A 19,533-nucleotide genomic window follows, 5' to 3' on the forward strand; every position below is an offset into this window, starting at 1 on the left:
TGTCTTGCCTCGCCTTCCACCTCTGGGTGCCTGGTTTTGAATCCCACTGGGGGCACTATGTGGAGTAGGTTTTCAGTCGGTACTATACTGCACGGGTTTTCTCTGGAATAATTCTCTTGGGTTTTCCTCCCACATCTAAAACATCTTCTCTTTTTGTTTGGCTCTTTTTATTTGTTGTTTAAGTAGCTTTGTGAAATTGTGCATCCAATACTTGTATTTCTGTGACAAAGATTTACTGGATGTAGGAGGCACTCGTCGAATTTTAGATGAAATTGTAATTACATTTTAGCAGGTTTTGTGATGTATTTGCCTCACCTGGAAGAAAATTAAAGCACACTGATAGTGTGAGTGGGGGTGTTTGAAATTTGAAGTGACTAGTACACTTGCGGGTGCAATCATGTCTAAATCTCTTTTTGGAGGAGGGCTGGCAAGTTAACTAGTTAGTTACTTCTTAAGTGTGAGTTATTGTACCACCGGTATGCTACAGGTTGTTCTAGAAGCCTTCATAACCTTTAAGACAGCATACATAGTGCCTTCCATAGACTTTCTCCTAATCAGTGAAGTATGTTTTCTTACAGTTCCTTGGGTCTTGCCATCCCACCAAGAGTTCGGTTCCTCCAGCGAGCTGCCAAGAGGAAAGAAGAACAAGGCATGCAGAAACAGAAAAAGAAGGATCTACGAGAGCTAGAAGATGGGCAAATCCCTTTGGAATCGTCTGCAAAAACAGGTAAGAAATATTATATTGGATATTTGTTTCGTTTAATGTATTGAGTTTGAAGTTAATTTCTATTAAGGCTGGTGGTTCTCTCATTTTAGGGAACAATTGGCTAGATTAATGGTTGGCATTAGTATTTTCCAGTACACATTCATAGCCTGAACTTAGTATTGATCCTGTGCAGTTGTTATATAGCGCTTTATCACACCCAATTGAGTCTCAAAGCACTATTCACACATAATGCCAGCAATCTTGTTCATTAATTGTTGATGACATTTAACCATGGTGCGTCTAATAGCACCTGAGCTTTTAGAGCTGAGATTAGGTATCACTTCTTGATAATAATGAGCTCCTTGTACTTTATCAGTTCTGAAGCAGCAAAGGAGAGGTTTAGATCTGGCAATGGAAGAGGAGCTGGAGGACGCTGGAGATGACGCTCTTGACAGCATTGTTGCAAAACTCAAGTCAACGGTACCTCAGAGAATGAAGGGCGGAGCTAATCTTACTGTGATGTCAAGAAAAGAGGAGGAAGAAGGAGATATGGACGCAATCGTGGCAAAGCTCAAGTCAACTGCTTCTCAAAGGATGAAGGGTGGGGCTAAAAGAGATGAGACAGAGAAGCAAAGACTGCTAGATGAGGAGGAGGATCAGGAGTCAACAACCATCTCAAAATCAAGGACTTCTAAACAATCTCAAAGTGAAGAAGAAGAATCCAGCTCTGATGAGGATTCTGAGGATGTTTCTCAGGAGAATGAGAACCTTGCAGGTTTCCAAGAAGAGGTGGATCAAGATGAGGAAGAGAATTTCCTTGTAGTCAAGAAGAAAGATGTGTTTGGCATTAAACTGGAGAAACCGGTATGTACTTAATATTCATCTCTTTTGAAGGAAGTGTGCTGTACTACCTTGTCTATAGACCGTGATGAATATGACGTCACCGTTCAAATATCTGCTCTACAACATGGCATCTGTGCGTGTTTGTGTGCGTGTGCCGTAGAAATCAAATCGGGAATGCTGCGTGATGCGTGCTTCATTGATGTACGCGTTTAGACGCACAAACGGTTCACCCTACAATATGCCGACTTTCATAGCAAAAAAGGGGTTATTCAATATGGTCTATATGGCATGTAAAAGTTTGTAATTGATAACTAATAAATCAGATTAAAATGTACCTGGCTTTTACTATCTGCTTGATATGTGTTTTAATTCATTTGATATAATGCTCTTCATGAATGCCCAGGCCTTGTTCATGATGGTGACGTCACTGGTGGAAGAAGAATCGTTACTGAAGTGTTTGAATTTGATTGTATGCAGGAACTACTGTGGTAGCACAGGCATTTCTTAGTTTTTCTTGTTCCTCATGCAATACTTCATGAGCAAAACCTTTAATTTTTATTATATTTTATGAACGGGAGGGGTGTTACCTGAGTGCATTATTTATTAAAAATGAACTTTGATATAGCATCATGGTACAAGACCTTAGCTAGTCAAAGTTTTGCTTATTTGTACCCAGTCAGTTTCCCTTAAAACAATTAAAATCCACTGTTTTACTAAAAAAATCCTCTTGTTTGATTCTGTTGGTATATTCAAAACATAAAGCAGAAAATACAATCTTTTATAACAATTAAATATTGAAAAATTGTTCCCACTGTTTACTGGACAGAAACAAAGAGATCCTGCAGACGAAACTATAGAGGGCGCTAAGAAACAAGCCAAACCCAAAAAGCTGAGTAAAGTAGCCGAGGCCAAGAAATTACATCGGATGAAAATAGCTGTCAACACCAAGAAAGTGTTTGATGAGGAAGGAGAGGTAATGAATCATTCATTTATTCATAATTTATGCAAATTTTTACACTAGAAGAGTTAATATAATTTCTTGTAATGAAATTATCACAAATAAATTAAATGTTACATGTTTTTTTATCAATATATTTCACTAGATAATGTTGTTGCCTACATTCATTAAGTGGTTCTTCTTAAAATAGTTTTGCTATTAAGATGAACTTTTTGTTTTGTTTTTTGTAAGCAGCAAATGTTGCGGCAAGGCGGTCTAGTTCACCAGACCCAAACTCTGCTGTAGTCAGCAGCAGTTTGTGGGTTCGAATTCCAGTCATGACACTTGTGCCTTTGAGCAAGGCTCTTAACAATAATTGCTTCGTAAAAAGTTGGGAAGGTAGTGCATTCTGCGCTACCAGCCAGGCTCCTAGTGGATGATACCCATGTCTTCATCTTTAGGAACTGTGAAGGGGGTAACCCTGTTTAGGCATCAGGAGTTAGGGGATTTCTCATTTAGAAGAAAGCAAGAAAACAAGAAACGGTACATGTTTAAGGACACACAAGACGGGCACATATTGGCAACCACAGGCATTGAACTTCACTCTTGAAGGGACACAGAAATGTTTCCCTGGTAAGGGAAACTTCTCTGAGAAAGATGGAAATTTGTATTGCAACTTTGCAAAGGGGAATTGCTGTGGGTGCAGTGGGGTAATTTGAGACCTTCAATCACTGGCTGTAAAAATAAGTCTTCAATCAGGTGTACATTTCTTTTTCTTTGGATGTTAAATGTTTCCTTCCGATTTACTTGATGAATTAATCATTCTGTCTATAGATAACCAAGCAGTGGCCGCCACTCCCTAACACCAGCGACTCAACAGAGGGTGGTATTGACATTGAGAAAGCCAAGGAATGGATGCGTGAGGAGGACCAGCTTGATAAGCAAGTGTACCGAGAACGCATCAGGGCTAAGCATAAGGTGAGATATGGGCCAAGCATAAGGGGAGATATGTGTGAAATATGGGTGAAATATGGGCTAAGCATAAGGGGAGATATAGGTGAAATATGGGCTAAGCATAAGGGGAGATATGTGTGAAATATGGGTGAAATAAGGGCTAAGCATAAGGGGAGATATAGGTGAAATATGGGCTAAGCATAAGGGGAGATATAGGTGAGATATGGGCTAAGCATAAGGTGAGATATTGGTGAAATATGGGCTAAGCATAAGGGGAGATATAGGTGAGATATGGGCTAAGCATAAGGGGAGATATAGGTGAGATATGGGCTAAGCATAAGGTGAGATATGGGCTAAGCATAAGGTGAGATATGGGCTAAGCATAAGGGGAGATATTGGTGAAATATGGGCTAAGCATAAGGTGAGATATGGGCTAAGCATAAGGGGAGATATTGGTGAAATATGGGCTAAGCATAAGGGGAGATATAGGTGAGATATGGGCTAAGCATAAGGTGAGATATGGGCCAAGCATAAGGTGAGGTATGGGCCAAGCATAAGGGGAGATATAGGTGAGATATGGGTGAAATATGGGCTAAACATATGGTGAGATATGGGCCAAGCATAAGGTGAGATATGGGTGAGATATGGGTGGGTAAACAGCAAGAAGGTGATAAGAGACCTAGTCTGTATTGACCCAATGCACTTTAGAAATCTTAGTAGAACCATTTTGCGAGTTTGTTTCCACATTGGTTACTTTGGAATGCCCTTGTTCAATCTCTGCACGGCACTTCACCGATCTACCTCACGACGTCGCCTCAAGCAAGAACTCAATGTTTTACAGCATGAACCCGTTACTCTAGCTATGCTATCGATCAGTTGGCTTAACAAACACATTCTGCAAAGATGGTCTTGGTATTCCAATTGGTAACTCTAAATCTTTAAATAAGCTAGCACCATCACAAATTTCAAGACTCTTTTCAAAACATTCCTCTTCAAGTCATCATAGTTTTGCTCTTTAATCTATTTTCTTTTGAGCGCCCAAAGACTTTTTTCCCAGGTGTACAGTGCTATAAAAATACAACCTAGAAAGTCCTGCAGTAACACCATGTAAAAGAAAACTCTCTAATGATCTGTGGTAGAGCCAGTAATGTAACAATTCTTATCATTATTCATTTTATTATTCTTGTTCAGGCGGAAAGACTGAAAGCCAAAGAAGAAAAAAGAAAATTTTCCAGACCCAGAAAACAAGCAGACTCGGATGATGTAAGTATTGTTTCAATTTGTAATATGCAGCCAGAAAGACCTACTTTTCTTTAATGACTGTAAACAACCGACCAACTTTTCACATTTCTACCAGAATGAGGACGCAGGTGCCACTCTTGACCTTGGCAATGACTTTGAGGCCTTTGACCCCGACACATTACCTGACCCTGATAAATATGCAAATGAGGAGACCGACACAGACGAGGACGAAGAAGAAGATGTTAAGAAACCAGTGAGGAAACTTAAGAAGAAGAAGACAAAGAAGGAAGAAACCACACCAGAGACCGCATCAGCGAAGAGGAAAGCAAAGCCTGAAAAAGAGGGGAAAAACAGCAGCAAAAAGAAAAGGAAGACGCAGAAAGGGAAGGAAGATGCTGGCATGAATGACAAGGAGGAGTTTGATACTGGATTGACGTTGCAGGATGATGAAGCCCTGGCCATGCATATATTAGCAAGTAGTCAATTCTAGGAATAGAGTAACACTTTGGCTGTATTCAAAATGTACTGGCTGCAGCTGTAGATTGACAATTCACTTAGGACAGTCCAACATCAGAAACCATAATCAGAGATGAGAAATTTAGTTTTGGGAAATTAGGTTTGGGAAAAAGTCAGTTATTTTCTTCAGATATAAAGATATCAACATGTCTAGCACCGTGGATACTGTTCCCAGAAGGTCCTTGAAGTCAACAGCTCCAGGGATTTACCAAAAGATGGAAATGCCATCATTTCAATACCTCCTAAAATTTAAATCCTATTTTCAGACCGTTTTGTCAACAATGGGTCTCAACCCTACATGAGGGACAGTTCAGCATTCATCAAGTCAAGCACCATGTGGAAGCTCGAACCTAGCATTGGATATCTGCATTTGGTCAATCTTTGATCTGATATTTGTGCACAACTAGATCATATTATTGTCTTATTTTACAGGCTAGGTTTATCATTTCTTACAAAGTAAATGCAATTTGACCTGGAGTTCTTCAAGCTCACTTGGTTTCTCAATCAGTTTGAAGGAATAAGTTCCTTAAAAAAATACAAATCGCTAAAATTTTTACTCTACAAGGCAAGATCATACATTCAGTTTAGATCGCTACAGGCATGATGCTCTTCTTACTCAAGTCTGCTTTCCAACATTTAGGCCCTCAGACTAATCAGCAACATTGTTATTAAATAGCCTCAACATTCTAAGAAAGCCAGTATCATGTGTACAAGTAGGTCAGCCCTAGTACTCAAAGCCTGATTGAAGAAATTAGCAGAGTGGAAAAGGCTCTTCAAAGACCTGAAGAATTTTATTCTCTGAACTAATCCAAGGCGAAATCCTTGAAACTAGTTACAGAATTATGTTTACAGCAACAGTTTTAGTTTCCTTTTAAATTGCCTGTCCTTGAATGTACTGGTTATAAATTGCAGTGGTATCATTGCATTTGCAAATAATATGAAGCCATAAAATAACTCCATGTGACCCTGCAAAGACATTCCTTTAGCTTTGTTAAAGGTTTATCCATAAACCACTCCGACGCAATTGAAACCTACCTACTACATGGCAGGATATAGGAAGAGGATTTTTATCTTGACAAAAAACATGTGGGCCCAATTCTATTGAGCTGCTTAAGCACAAAAAAAAAAATACCCACACAAAAATCGTGCTCACCAAAATAAGGTTACTTGCCAAAATTCATTGTCACATGTGTTTCATCTGTGACTGGTTTCCTGGTTTTTCTAGCTAAGCAGAAAATGTTGAGTAATAATATTTTGTGCTTGTAAAATGCAACTGAGCTCTATCAAATTAGGCTGGTTGCTGATATTTATGTAAACTCCCTTTGAACAAGTTACTGCAATTAAACCCCCAAAACTTTGAACAAGTTTACTTCAAATGTGTTTGTAGTTCTTGATTGGTTTCCTGTTTTGTTTTACAGAAACAACCTCATCCTAACCCAACCCTTCCTAACTCAGCCACCAACCCAACCATTTCCCAACTTGCCGTCCAAAAAATCTAACCTGTCTCTGTTACCATAGAGCAATGAACTGTTCCTTGCTTTATGCTAATACCATTCTGTAAATAATCCTTAGTTTGTTTTCCAACACAGTTGCATTGACGTCAGATGACGTCATATGGCTTCTCACAAACAGGGCCAAACCAAAAAGCAATCCTTCTGATCACACCCCCCCCCAAGTCTTGGCACTGCATCCAGTAAATTTGTCATCTCTAATTGTAAGGCTTGACCCTGCGGCCTACGCTGGGGGCATTTCATAAATTAATGGGTGGTTAGCTTCAATTGACCATGAACATAATGGAAATAACACTTAAGTACATGGATATTTTGTATGGTTCTTAATAACCTATGGACACGTAGGATGTTCAAGGATGTACTAAACCGCACAGTAGTGAAATTTATTCATCTATATCAAGTCCTTGCTCCGGTACATTATGATAAAAGAAGGTTTTTAACCAAATGAAATGATCATAAATTACAGGAAGGGTATGTGTTTACTATTCACTAAAACAAGTGTGAGTCGGTTTGATCATGGAGGTAGAAATCCATGGTTTCATACCAACAAGTTTGGACAATGTTTTGTGAAGCTTGCTTATTGTTCTGGAAAATGGACAATATTGTTCTTAACCTTACTTTGTAATTGTTTAATGGCCAAATAAAGAATAAGAGTATAAACATTAAAGTGAACTGCATTTCTCAAGATGAAAAACCCTAAACTCTTAGGAAATACAACCACCCTGACTACTAAAACTGCTGAAAGATTTATTGAAGATCTGTGTATTTGGGTGAACCAAACTTTCCTTGAAGCCTTGTAGTTAATCAATTGTTGAGTGTAGTTTGCATGCGTTTGCCATTTATTGCGAAGGTTTGGCTATATTTTGTTGGTTGATAAATGATAGGTATTTATGTAATCTTCTCTTATGGGATCAACTGGGATTACATGCAACAATGTATCCCATGAATGCTGATTTTAATTCAAAGCTGTATAGTTCAGTCTTAGCATGGTGCCATCACCAAACAAAACCCAAAAGATATTATAGGACCAGTGGATCAAGACTTGTGTTAAATTGCAAACAATGTATTCTAATTTTAAATATGACCTTCCTTTTGTGCACACCTAAGACCATCTGTAGGAAACCCCTGTTAAGAAAATGGTTCAACCCAAAATAATGTAAGACAATGCAAACAAATTGACAAATATTCACAACTTTTAAAACAAACATTATTTCAACATTGTTTTCAAAAGACAAAGTAATGATAGGGGGGGTAATTTTTTTTAAACTTGAAGGGAATGATATAGTGGATATACTATTTCAGATAGGTGGTGATGTTTGTACAAACTTGTTGAAAGGATAGCAGTCACAATGGGTGTAAGAATTGAAAGGTCATTGGCTGTCTAACTATAAGTGCACTGCTGGGTAGCACTGAATGGTACATAAAGAGAGGGATTGGTGGGTGACATTGGACATTAATACCAACCTTCTCATCCAATCAACTCAAACACATAAAGAGACCACTACATCCGGTTTGTGACTGAGTTTATAAGGTGAACCATCAACCCATTTCAAAGGAAAGAGAACTTGTTCAGTAGAGAGTTCTGCGGGAAAAGTTTAAGGAATACAAAATCTCGAAGAAAGTTTGCTTGTGTTTGTTAAAACAGAAACTTATTATCATCGTGCTGGGTTTTCAACGCGTGGTGTCTGACTACGGAATTCACTCCACCACGGCAACGAATTATAGAGCGAAGTCAACCCTTTATCACCAACTGTAATGTTTTAGTCACAAAACGCCAAAAAACAACTTTGTGGTTATTTGCTTCCCTGGTCCAAGCTTTGGTTTTTTACGCAGACGTTGATCTACAAATCATGGAAATAATTTGTTTGTTTTCAATGCTACTCTCAACTTGTCCATCTTCAAAGTTATCAGTGGCGCTCGTTTTCGTAATAATTACATTCGTATTGGACAAAACAACTGCACGACCGTGTAGCCGGAATGATCACGAACTTGGTAAAAGTCCGAGGAAAGTTTTTGAAGGGAGCGCGACGACTTCTTCAAGGGAGCCGGAAGGGCTTATGGACGGGGGAACCATTGTTGGGAGGATTGTTGAGACTGAGCATCCTGGTGACGAAAGACCATGGCAGATAAATCAGGGTGAGTTGGTTTTACATGGTTTTACGTAACTTAGTTTATTAATGATCCGAATTATCTTTTTTTTTTTACATACAAAATTAGATCTGGGGAAAAAGCACAAATGAGTGGTTGATATATGTCCATGAAATAGTAGCACCCCCCCCCCCCCCATACACACACACTCTGAAACAAAAAGGGGGGGGGGGCTATCTGGTTAGTACGTCACTTGATGCTTGAGTTGATGTGTAAAGGGGAAAACATTTTAACACCCTTTCAGGGCTTCAGTCGAGGTTGTTCCATTCTTTGACCGTTTTATCACTCTCAAAATGTCCCGTTTTGTTTTAGGCATCGCTGGCTGTTTATCCCACCCCCGCACCTATAAATTCCTGCGTGAAAAATGTTGTTTTTCGCCCCTGAGCAGAAACCATGCGTAACATGTTTATATTAAAATGAGTTCATGAACTGTTTCTATTACAAGGCGATGCTCGACAAATAAACAGACACTGTTCAGAAATAATAAAGAAACGCGATAAATCCTTGCTTCAACCTAAACCTGCCCTTGGTACGCACGCATCTTTGATTTCCGAAGATGTTTTTGCAGATGTTCTTGAATGCAATGCTTGAGAGAACTAAAGTCACCTCGAATGGAAAGGATATAAAGCACTTTGTTGATAACCTCTAGCTCTTGTTCCCTAAGGATCCATTAACTGTTTTCTTATTATTTGTATTTGCGCATAATTATAGAGCAGAGTGTTTTTCACTTGTAACATCGTAATGAAAACAACACGGATAACTGTTTCATGATAAAATATATTTACATTAAATGTTGCCGCTATCCTTTGTTTTTCAAGAATTATTGATTGTTCAGTAGAACATTTATTTCCACATTTGCACATAAAGACATCAACCTAAAGGCTTGTGATGGATGTGCCCGTTGCAACAAAACAAAACAGCACTTATTGTAGAATAAAGAAATAACTGTTCCGATTATATTGCCCAAACTAAAACTTATTTACATTACTTAAAATCTATGAAACGTTCAAATAAACGATCGGATCAGTGATCAGAGTGTGCAGGGTTAAAGTTTTCGCCGCGTTTCTGTAAGATATTGTGAAGGAAAAAGTCGTCCCGACAGTGGGGTTCCGTGATAATTTGTTTTCATTTGCGGATCAAAATAAATAGTTTGACCTACCGGTCGAATCTGGCCGAGACGTCAAGGTTTCACAGCTTGAGAAGGACGAACTTTCTTAAACATCGGATACTGCGAAAATAAGATGTTAGGGTCAACCCTCTATTGCCAACTGAACTTTGCAAAATAAGTGAAAATTGATCAGAGTAACTTCCGGTGATCAAATTTGTATTTTTTTTATTTATTTATTTATTTTTTGTTTTTGTTTGCGCTATTAATGTTAATGTTTCTTTGTAGGTCTGTGCCCACCGCCGCTAGCTCATTTATGTACAGTTGAAGTACCAGGCCCTTCCGGTGGAAGTAAGTGTACCACCCCCATTTTAAAATGTAATAACTCATGTTTCTGGTATCCAATCACGAAAAAGGGAATCCTCGAAAAAATAAATAAAAAAATCTGTAAAATTGTTGAGGAGGATGACAATTCTATTGTGTAGAAAATGTTTTCCTCCGGCCCGTGGTGGTGTAAAGTGGCGGGCAGAACCAACCTAAGTCCTCCTTCGAATCAGGTTGCACAAAAATCAAAATAACTAAAAACTAATTGAATAGAGAAACAGTGTAATTAATTTATTATAATAATGGCATATTTTTTCGATGGATAAAGGCCACCATCGCATTTGGGGTCTTACCATAGACGGAATGCGCTTTACAAGAACGGTTGATATTATCCAGGCCTACACATTTCGTTTCTCACAAATTTGTGTTAGATGGTTAGCCTTAGGTTTTTTAATTTGATTGTTGAGACAATACAAACTAATACTTAATTTATTTCCCACAGGCCAGCAAGCCTTCGTGACCCCATTCTTCGAGGGTGATATCGTTCTAGATCCCGGTACACGACGTAGCTTGGGCGTAGCGAGCATGATGCATCGTGCTAAACTACACGGTCGCCATGCCGTGAAGAATGCTCAGCGCTCCCGTAGGGTGAGGGCTGCTGTCAGACCAGAAAACCAGAGGTGGACGGACGGGGTTATTCCATACACAATAGACTCTGACTTCGGTAAGAATATAACAGGAAAGAAATAAAATAAGTCAAATTTGCTGTCAAGAAAAAAATGTAGACATGAAAGAAGAAAAACATGAAATCAAATAAAAACATTTTGTGATGAATTTCAAACAGGCGCATTTTCGTTAATTTAACTCTGGTTAAATTATGCTTATTTTAATTTACATATAATGATCTTTCGGCCAACCCTAATCATCACCATTCTTACCCAAAAACTTTTTGTTTATCTTAATAATATGAATTGCGTTTTGACAAATGGATTGATTGATTTTGTTTTACATTTAATTTTATTTGTTTTGCCTATCTGGTGGAAAGCTTAAAACTCAAATGTGTACCTAGCAATGCATGAAAGCTATGTATGTTCCAGAAATTGATCTTATCTACTTTGGCATATAAACATCTTTTATTAAAATTCATATAATTTTAAATGTAATTCATATCTCTGACCACTTTTTAAAAACATTATCAGGACATTTTTATCTGAAGTTTGTCATTAGCTAATAGACTATATTAGTATTTCTAATCATGTGACTAGTTTTATGCAAGATTGTAATAATTTTAAGCAATACTTTATTTGAAACTTGACTCCGGAAGTTTCACCATGTTTACCATATATTGAATTGCTATCTTATTGCTTTGTATTGAATTGCTATCTTATTACTGTATATCGAATTTCTATTATATTGAATTGCTATCTTATTGCTATAACATATCAAATTGCTTCGATATCTTATTGCTATAATATATCAAATTGCTTTGATATCTTATTGCTATAATATGTCAAATTTCTTGCTATATTATTGCTTTGTACAGAATTGCTATCTTTTGCTATATTGAATTGCTATCTTATTGCTATATTATATTGACTATATGATATATTCATCACCAGCTCCATCTACAGCTAGATTGATCCGAGCTGCTATGAAGCACTGGGAGAGACATACATGCATTCACTTTAGACATCATAGACCTAAGGACAGAGACTACATACGCTTTGCTTACTTCCCTGGGTAAGGATCTCTTCTTCTTTTTCGCGAAATTTGCGACAAACTTTGATTGAAATTAGACTTTTTTACCTCAGTATTCTGGTCAAGCAGTGTAAGTGATTTCTTCTCTAAGTTATTGTGAATGGATGTTCAAATCCTTGTAGCCCATTATGCCCCAGTTGAGCAAGAGATAATTTTGTCAGATTTTGGGTAATGCAGTGGTTGTTTTTTTGATCTTCTCTATTTGATTTTTCCCACAGCTGTTGGTCTTTTGTTGGACGTCAAGGAGGGCAGCAGATTATCTCCATGGGTCCAGGTTGTTCAGTCTTAGGCACCATCATCCATGAAATCGGCCATGCCGTGGGCTTCTGGCATGAACAGGTATAATCAAGAATGTTACATGCTTTTTATAACCTGATATCCGACCTGATCAAACTCACATAAACTTTTTCCCCTTAGACATTTACCCAAAATGTGTAAACTTCAATCATATTTAAATACCCCACCTGTGGACTTTGGTTTTAAACTGCATTGCATGACCTTATATAAAACCAAGTGATGACTTGGGTATTATCTGAATTAAAAATCACATAGAACTTGTTGGCAGATTCTGATAGATTTTGGTCACTTTAATAAACACCTGACATAACAGTGAAATTTTGGTTCGTAACAATGAACTTAGAGTTTGTAAAATTCACAACAGCTTTTCCTTTTCTGTCCTAACTGTTTAAAAACTTCATCATTCACAATGTATTTTTTATTTTATTTTATTATTTTAACAGAGCCGTCATGATAGGGACAAGTACGTCAAGATCATGTACCACAACATTGTACCTGGCACTGAGGAGAACTTTGGCATAATTGACCCTGTCAATGTAACTAGTCTGGGCTTCTCCTATGACTATGAGAGTATAATGCATTACCCTCCCAATGCCTTTACTGCTACTGGTCTACCTACAATCAAGATTAAGAAGATTGGTCGTAGACATGGGTTCAAGATGGGTCAACAGGAGGGACTGAGTGCATTGGACATAGCACAGGTCAATGCCATGTATCAATGCAACCTGAGGAAAATGGCTAAAGAATCAGATGGTACGTACAATACTTATTTGTTTCAATGTCTGAAAACGAAAGCTTAACAATTTTCAAAATAAGCTAGCTAAGTTCTTTCCATGAAGTTGGCAACGTATTTAAGCAATTCAAAAACATCTTTAAAACATTGAAATGCTTTGGCTCAGGACAGTCGCAACTAAAGTGAATTAACTGAATTGCGTCTTTTTTAACCTTGTATGAAAACATTCATGATATTTTCATTGTATTAAAATACATTTCCTTCCCTCCCCCTTGATAGAGGAGTGTACACCAAGCAAGCGAGGGGATGGACGCGAATACAGAGGTAACCGGGACTTTACCGTCTCTGGAACAACTTGTCAGAAATGGAATTCACAATGGCCACATAAGCAGGAATACTGGAAGAGTGAAGCAGAGCGGAACGAGAGACAAGGATTGGGGGATCATAATTACTGCCGTAACCCATCAGGAAAGAGAGACAGACCGTGGTGTTTTACAACACTCAAGAAAACCAGGTGGGAATACTGCGATGTGAAAATATGTGCTCAAGAGACATGAGATGTGTGGGTGAGAAATAGATTTGTGTTACCGCTTCAAGTAATATGGGATAACGTCAATGCTTTGAGGTAAATCTTCAAGGTCAGTGACTTGAGTCTGTGCACGGTGTTGATTTGAAATCTTAGAAACTATATGATGAGATGTCAAACTGCAACTATTCTTTTGTGAATACTGCATTGGAAAAGTCTTTATAACAATCCTTCATAATGGTACAGTAACTGTATTCAGAGTAACCGTGTACAATTAAGATGCTATCATCAGGTTGAGATGGGGCACTTAGGAGAGCATACCGACTATCAACACCTGCAATTGGATGTTTTGTTGTTGTTGGCTTAATGAACAACCAATCATAGGAGCTGTTACATGCATCATGCTCAACTTAACAGTCAAGAGCATTATGACAATCCCTTTGTTTTCTGTTGGCAGCTTCATTTAATTGTGTTTTTTCATATAAATGTTTTTGAAAATGGGGAAATGTAAATGATTTATTTGCTGCAAAATAAGTTTAAGAGATGTATTTATGACGACTGAAAGAGAAGAGTATTATTTGTTATTGCTGAGATATTTTTGTCAAAAAGCTGCAGTCCTCCCCTGTAATTCTTTGTTTATTTACGTGATTAGTGCTTGTTAAAGTTAAATCACTAAACTTGATAACAAGTTCTTTTTGAATGTGTACTAGCTTCTGCAAATCCACAACAATCTTACAATTGAGACAAGCACATATTTCTTGCCCTCTAAAAGCAAATATCATTGTTTGTAAAAAATATATCTGTTCGTCTTTTTTCTCGAAGTTGTCTTTGCTGCAATTGTCTTGTCTATTTTATAGGTTTACTGAGTAATAAAGTTAGGCTTAATATTGGGTCAACCTTTAAGAGACCATAGCGGCCAGTTATGGCTTGAACTAAAGATGCCCAAAGCAAAATTGTCATCTACTTCCACTTGACCAAAAAGGTCAAAAGTACAGGTCACCTGAATTGACATTCTCCAAAGTTTCTCTTTGCTTCTGAAACAAAACCAAATTTCTTAGACAATTTTTTAATACCAATTTTTTTCAAAATATCACCAATGAATGGTTGTATGGTGATGATTATATAGAAATGGTATCTAAAGGGTTAAAAGTGAATCACATTTTTACAGAAATATTTTATTCTCGCCTCCATTTTTCCTCTTCCTCCCTCATATTTACTTTTACTTTGTTATGTGGCTGCCTGACAAATAATATATATAATAAAAACACAGACTATTTATTATTTATTATATCCAATATGATTTGTATGTTACATATTTTATTAATAACCAAACAGTTTTACTATAAGTTTGTTTCCTGCAACTTTTCCATCATAGTCAAATACTTTTGCATATTTTGGAAAGTTCCTAGTAAAATAGGAAAAGGACCCTCTGGCCGAAATCATTCCACTCTTTGAACGCAGTTCATGTTCTCCTTTTTACCCCATTTCAGTTTGCATGTGTATAAACCATACAGCTCATCACTTTGAGGGTTGTTTCACATAATATAGTGTCTCTTTCAAGAATAAATTAGACAAATTTCAAAAACCTGAAATGATTACTGGAACGTGAACTTGTGTTTTTATTGATTAGATACAATGAAATAATGTACGTGTTTACTAGCTAAACCCTGAAAATGAGTCTCAAAATACAAAGTTCATGTTAGAATGCATTTTGTGAACCACTATTTACTCCCAATCCAATTCACAATAAAACTAGGCCCAGAGCAAATTTACTTAACAATTTCCTGCTTAGCAGAAAAAAGCAGGATACCAGTCACAAATTGTACTGTGATATGGTATTTTGGCTGGCAACCGTAATCTGGTATGCTACTGTGCTTAGCTACTTTTTGTGCTTAAGCAGCTCTATGAAATTGGGCCCTCGGGTCTTTTGACATTTGAGTCATCGTTTCGAATTGTGGTGACATCTGAGACATTCTCAGGTAACATTGAGGAGCCATAGCCAATCTTGGTTCCGTTACTCTTTTGTACAACCTACATGTAATAGCAGGCAGTGAAGCAGTTTTGTCACCTAGCCAGGGTCACTGTGCTCTCTATCTCTCTAAGCGTCCTCTTCCCTTGGGTCAGTAACATTCTGATTGCCATCTGTAAAACAATCACAACACAACAGTTTCATTTAAACGCTGAGAATGTCAATTCATATCTCATTCAATAAGCCATTTGCGTGTTAGATTTGAATATTGTCTGGTACAATGTTGGCTTGATCACAAGTTACCACTTAAATTTGAGTTCCTAGGGGCAAGCCTTTGAGTAGTAAATGTAAGAGACGTTGAACACCCATACAACATTCTGAATGGATGTGTATGGCACAATGGTATCAGGGTTTGCTCATCTGGAGGTTGCTATGCAAAAGCTTGCCCCGAACCATTTGACAAAGCAACTGTCTATAGTCTTAGGAATTCAAATGGCAGCAGTATGCTACATTGTGACTAAGCAAGTCATTGTATCAGACACTATTCAAATGTAACTCACAATAGGCTTATTCAACACAAATTAGACCCAGTAATTGGGGCGCTGTACTCCTCTTTTCAAAATGTTGTCATTATCGGGCACTGTACTCCTTTTTTTTTAAATTTTGTCATTATCGGTCATAATACTGATAAAGACAAAGTTTTGAAAAAGGAGTTACTGGGTCTAAACACAAATGATAATGCTTCAACTGTTTCAGTTACCTCTTCATGTTGGCTCTTATTTCTTTTGAATTCCTCCCTGGCCCATACTTTAAGCTCCGCTCTATCTTTGTCATCAGGAACTCTTCTCAATGCTCGATGTACATCCCGGTATAGACTCAAAACTTGTTGCCTCAGTAGAAACTATCATTCAACACAAACGGAAAGTGGTCATTTATTTCAATAATTCCATTTTTGTTTTGGCACTTGCATTTTCCTGTTTAATTCCGAAAAGTTTCCGTATGGCGCCATAACACTTTCACTTGTGTGTTGAAATTTTTAAAGTTTTGGTTTTACGTTGCGTTACGTCCGCCATTAACAGTGCTTGTGCATGCACGACATTGGAGCAACGTCATATGTTTTCACACCTTTCATTGGTTGGTATTTTATTGAATATTCAGAAGCTAGTATGGCGGGCAAAGTAAATCAACAATATTATTCAATTAGTACTTAACAAATTTAATTACATTTTTGTCCTAAGGCATTATGGCTACTATATTAGAATCCAGAGATATCATAAGGCATGAAAGTAAAACAACCCACCCCCCCTTGATGCACTCACACTTCATAACAATCTGTTTTCCCCCATTTCAGACCAGTAATGTTTGGTTTCAGGAGATAAGAAACCAATCTATGATATTTTCTCTTAAATGTAGACTTAATATTTACTACGCTTATCGGAATTTATAACAGTTATGCAGTAAATAAATAAATAAAATTGTTGTCATTTTCACTTAAAATATTTTAATATTTTCCCCACATTTGCGCACCATAGAATCCCAAATAGTAACCACCTCACGTGATCCATCTAGTGACTAAAGCAGAATGAAACTCAATCTAGCAGATAGTAATTTTGTTTTGAACTTTCGAGGTTGGATGATGTTTCTTTGACTCACTTGAATGTTGACATAAATGCACTATTGATTAGTACCAAAAATCAATCATTTTATAAATGTTTGAGCATAACCAACGACAGGAAACTTTATTCTCAGCATGATTAAGCCTGATGAAAATTAAGACCGTGAGTAAACTGCATAGCTTCTGTCCCGGTGCAGCTTGCACAATTTCGCGGTTAACGGGAATCAAAGTTGGGGACCGAAAACATATGAGGGTCGATAACGTATGACGCTACGATAGTATCTGATTTACCTCAATGAGATATGGCGCCATGCGGAAATTATCCCCATGCTGGACTAGCTTAGTTAGCTTGTCAATTTACCAGCTTTTTGTCACTGTTTCATGTTTAAATTTGGATGCTGTATACAGCACTACTACCAGTCTACGTAAATCTTTATTTTTTTACTGCCTGCCTCTTTTTCTGTTGACCCCCGCCTGACCCTGAGCTCTTAACTGAGCAAACTCACTCATCACTGGGCTGATTTGTACATTAATTATTCACTCTTTCTGAACACAAATTGCATACACTGTTTAAAATAAAATGGTTGGGTCACTTGGTTGGGAAAAGTTTCCGTATGGCGCCACCACTTTTTCATTCGAAATAAAATAATATAGTATCTAATTTACCTGATTGATATATCCCTTTTTGTAAAAATGAGTGAAAAAGTGGTGGCGCCATACGGAAAGTTATCCCTTGGTTGAAAACTTGCCGTTAAATTAAGAACAATTCCACTTTCGTTTGATAAACAACGACTTAAAATTGTACCTGCTTGAACGTCAAAGCTTGTGGTATCTTGGAGGCTGCCATGTTGTAGCCCGCCCTCACTCGAATGTGGAAATCATTGATGTCAACAGAGGGCAGGCTTTTTTCAACATTCTATGCTTTTCCCACTGACACGTATCTGTGGCTCGTTTTTCAAAATCGATTCCAAAAAGGGAAAACATCAGGAAACTGCCCCGGACCACAAAGTAGCGGGTGTTCTGCAGTGTTGAAAGAAAAGGTGAACATTAGTCTGGTGCCGGTGTTCTTCCCCTTTGCTCGATCGTGTGGTGAGTCTGGCCTTATGACAAAGAACACGTGGTTGGCGGCCTTTTAAACATTTATTTCAAACATTCACGAGTCGGTGCGGAGCAGTCGGCACCCCCCGACCAAAATAAAATAAAATCGAAAAACATCTTGAAAAGTAACCGACGTACATCCAGCATAAAGAAACCATTTGTTAAAGGTTAGTGTTATTGTAATTGTATCCAAATCGTTGCTCAAAAAAGACAAAAGAAAAATATTGTATTCAGTTAATTAAACCATGGAGGACTGGGGCCTGTATTCCTTTTTTGAAATGTCGACATTTTCTGTCATTCTAGCGCCGCGCGCCCCAGCCAAAACCTGTCTGGTTTTGATAAAGTGCAACATTCAATCATACGTCACACCAAAAATTCCCCCAAAATGACGGAAATACCCAACGAATTACCTTCAAAACTGCCAACTGGCCTCTCCAGTTGTAATGTTTAAGATGTAACTCCAGGCGTGAAATTGCACTGACGGATATTTTTCCGGCTAAAATTACTGCAAGGGGTTAACTTTCAGACCATTGTATTTGTTGGCAAATTTTTAAAAATGGCCCTTTTTGAGCTAGGATTTTAGGTTAAAAAAAACTGCAAGGGATCAAACTTGTACTTTTGAGTGATTTCAAACCATTAAATTGTTGGGCCAAATTCTAAAAATTTGCCTTTTTGAGCCAGGATTTTTGGTTAAAATACTACAAGGGGTTAAACTTGTACTTATACGAGGTATAGACGAAGATGTGATCTATGCATAGAGCTATATATAGCTCTATGGATCTCTGTTTACATTCAAACCGCCCTCTGTTCACCGGGCAAAAAGATGCATAGTCATGGTAAGATTGCATACACTTTCTAGCTGGCTGCCAAAACACAAAGGTTTTGCCTGGTGACGTCAGAGGTCGCATCGTCTATGTGCACAGAAAAGAGCTGCAATACGCCCAATACCAGACTACGTGTCAAATGCAATTAGACTGGAAAAGTTTCTGTATCATGCCACCACTTTTTTATTGGATTGAAATAATATTACCTCAATGAGATATGCAGACAGTGTTTTTGGACAAAGTTATCACTTTAAACAAACTTCTTTACGGCATCTGCATTCTAAATGGAAGTTCATTTTACGTGGGGCAACATTTATCACTATGCTACATACCATTCAAAATAGGTACTGTGAAAGAATATGAGAAAAACAATCACAGAAATTTTAAAATGTGTGATAAAACAAGGGTCGAATAGAATGATCTCTTA

General features: G+C 37.6%; 3 protein-coding genes across 3 annotated transcripts in view; 2 read left to right on the forward strand and 1 right to left on the reverse strand.

Moving 5' to 3' along the window:
- LOC117296586 (probable ATP-dependent RNA helicase DDX10) overlaps nucleotides 1-6,567 on the forward strand; it is a 37,283-nt gene extending 30,716 nt beyond the window's left edge. The window contains exons 11-16 of the mRNA XM_033779604.1: nucleotides 579-727; nucleotides 1,083-1,570; nucleotides 2,376-2,522; nucleotides 3,321-3,464; nucleotides 4,632-4,703; nucleotides 4,798-6,567. Coding sequence (XP_033635495.1) covers nucleotides 579-727; nucleotides 1,083-1,570; nucleotides 2,376-2,522; nucleotides 3,321-3,464; nucleotides 4,632-4,703; nucleotides 4,798-5,172 — 1,375 coding nt within the window. The 3' untranslated portion in view covers nucleotides 5,173-6,567. The remainder of the gene's footprint in view (nucleotides 1-578; nucleotides 728-1,082; nucleotides 1,571-2,375; nucleotides 2,523-3,320; nucleotides 3,465-4,631; nucleotides 4,704-4,797) is intronic.
- Nucleotides 6,568-8,125: 1,558 nt separating this feature from the next.
- LOC117297064 (zinc metalloproteinase nas-6-like) lies at nucleotides 8,126-15,443 on the forward strand. Its single transcript, XM_033780192.1, has 7 exons — nucleotides 8,126-8,845; nucleotides 10,251-10,313; nucleotides 10,789-11,010; nucleotides 11,906-12,026; nucleotides 12,263-12,383; nucleotides 12,785-13,094; nucleotides 13,354-15,443. The coding sequence occupies exons 1-7, from the start codon at nucleotides 8,560-8,562 to the stop codon at nucleotides 13,629-13,631; spliced, it is 1,401 nt and encodes a 466-aa protein (XP_033636083.1). The 5' UTR covers nucleotides 8,126-8,559; the 3' UTR covers nucleotides 13,632-15,443.
- On the reverse strand, nucleotides 15,444-18,078 carry LOC117297065 (LYR motif-containing protein 2-like). The gene is made up of 3 exons (XM_033780193.1): nucleotides 17,990-18,078; nucleotides 16,330-16,470; nucleotides 15,444-15,742 (listed from the first exon to the last, which is right to left on the reverse strand). Exons 1-3 carry the CDS (start codon nucleotides 18,029-18,031, stop codon nucleotides 15,665-15,667), a joined length of 261 nt encoding a protein of 86 aa, XP_033636084.1. The 5' UTR covers nucleotides 18,032-18,078; the 3' UTR covers nucleotides 15,444-15,664.
- Between the last annotated feature and the right edge of the window lie 1,455 nt (nucleotides 18,079-19,533).

This window comes from Asterias rubens, chromosome 11 (assembly GCF_902459465.1).
Source record: "Asterias rubens chromosome 11, eAstRub1.3, whole genome shotgun sequence".
NCBI classification, from domain to species: domain Eukaryota; kingdom Metazoa; phylum Echinodermata; class Asteroidea; order Forcipulatida; family Asteriidae; genus Asterias; species Asterias rubens.

Coding starts and splice junctions, on each gene's coding strand:
- LOC117297065 (XM_033780193.1), bottom strand. CDS start 18,031: ATGGCAGCCTCCAAGATACCACAAGCTTTGACGTTCAAGCAG. Junction 16,471..17,989: donor AAGCTTTGACGTTCAAGCAG/GTACAATTTTAA, acceptor GTTGAATGATAG/TTTCTACTGAGGCAACAAGT. Junction 15,743..16,329: donor ATAAGAGCCAACATGAAGAG/GTAACTGAAACA, acceptor ATTGTTTTACAG/ATGGCAATCAGAATGTTACT.
- LOC117297064 (XM_033780192.1), top strand. CDS start 8,560: ATGGAAATAATTTGTTTGTTTTCAATGCTACTCTCAACTTGTCCATCT. Junction 8,846..10,250: donor ACCATGGCAGATAAATCAGG/GTGAGTTGGTTT, acceptor GTTTCTTTGTAG/GTCTGTGCCCACCGCCGCTA. Junction 12,027..12,262: donor CGCTTTGCTTACTTCCCTGG/GTAAGGATCTCT, acceptor TTTTTCCCACAG/CTGTTGGTCTTTTGTTGGAC.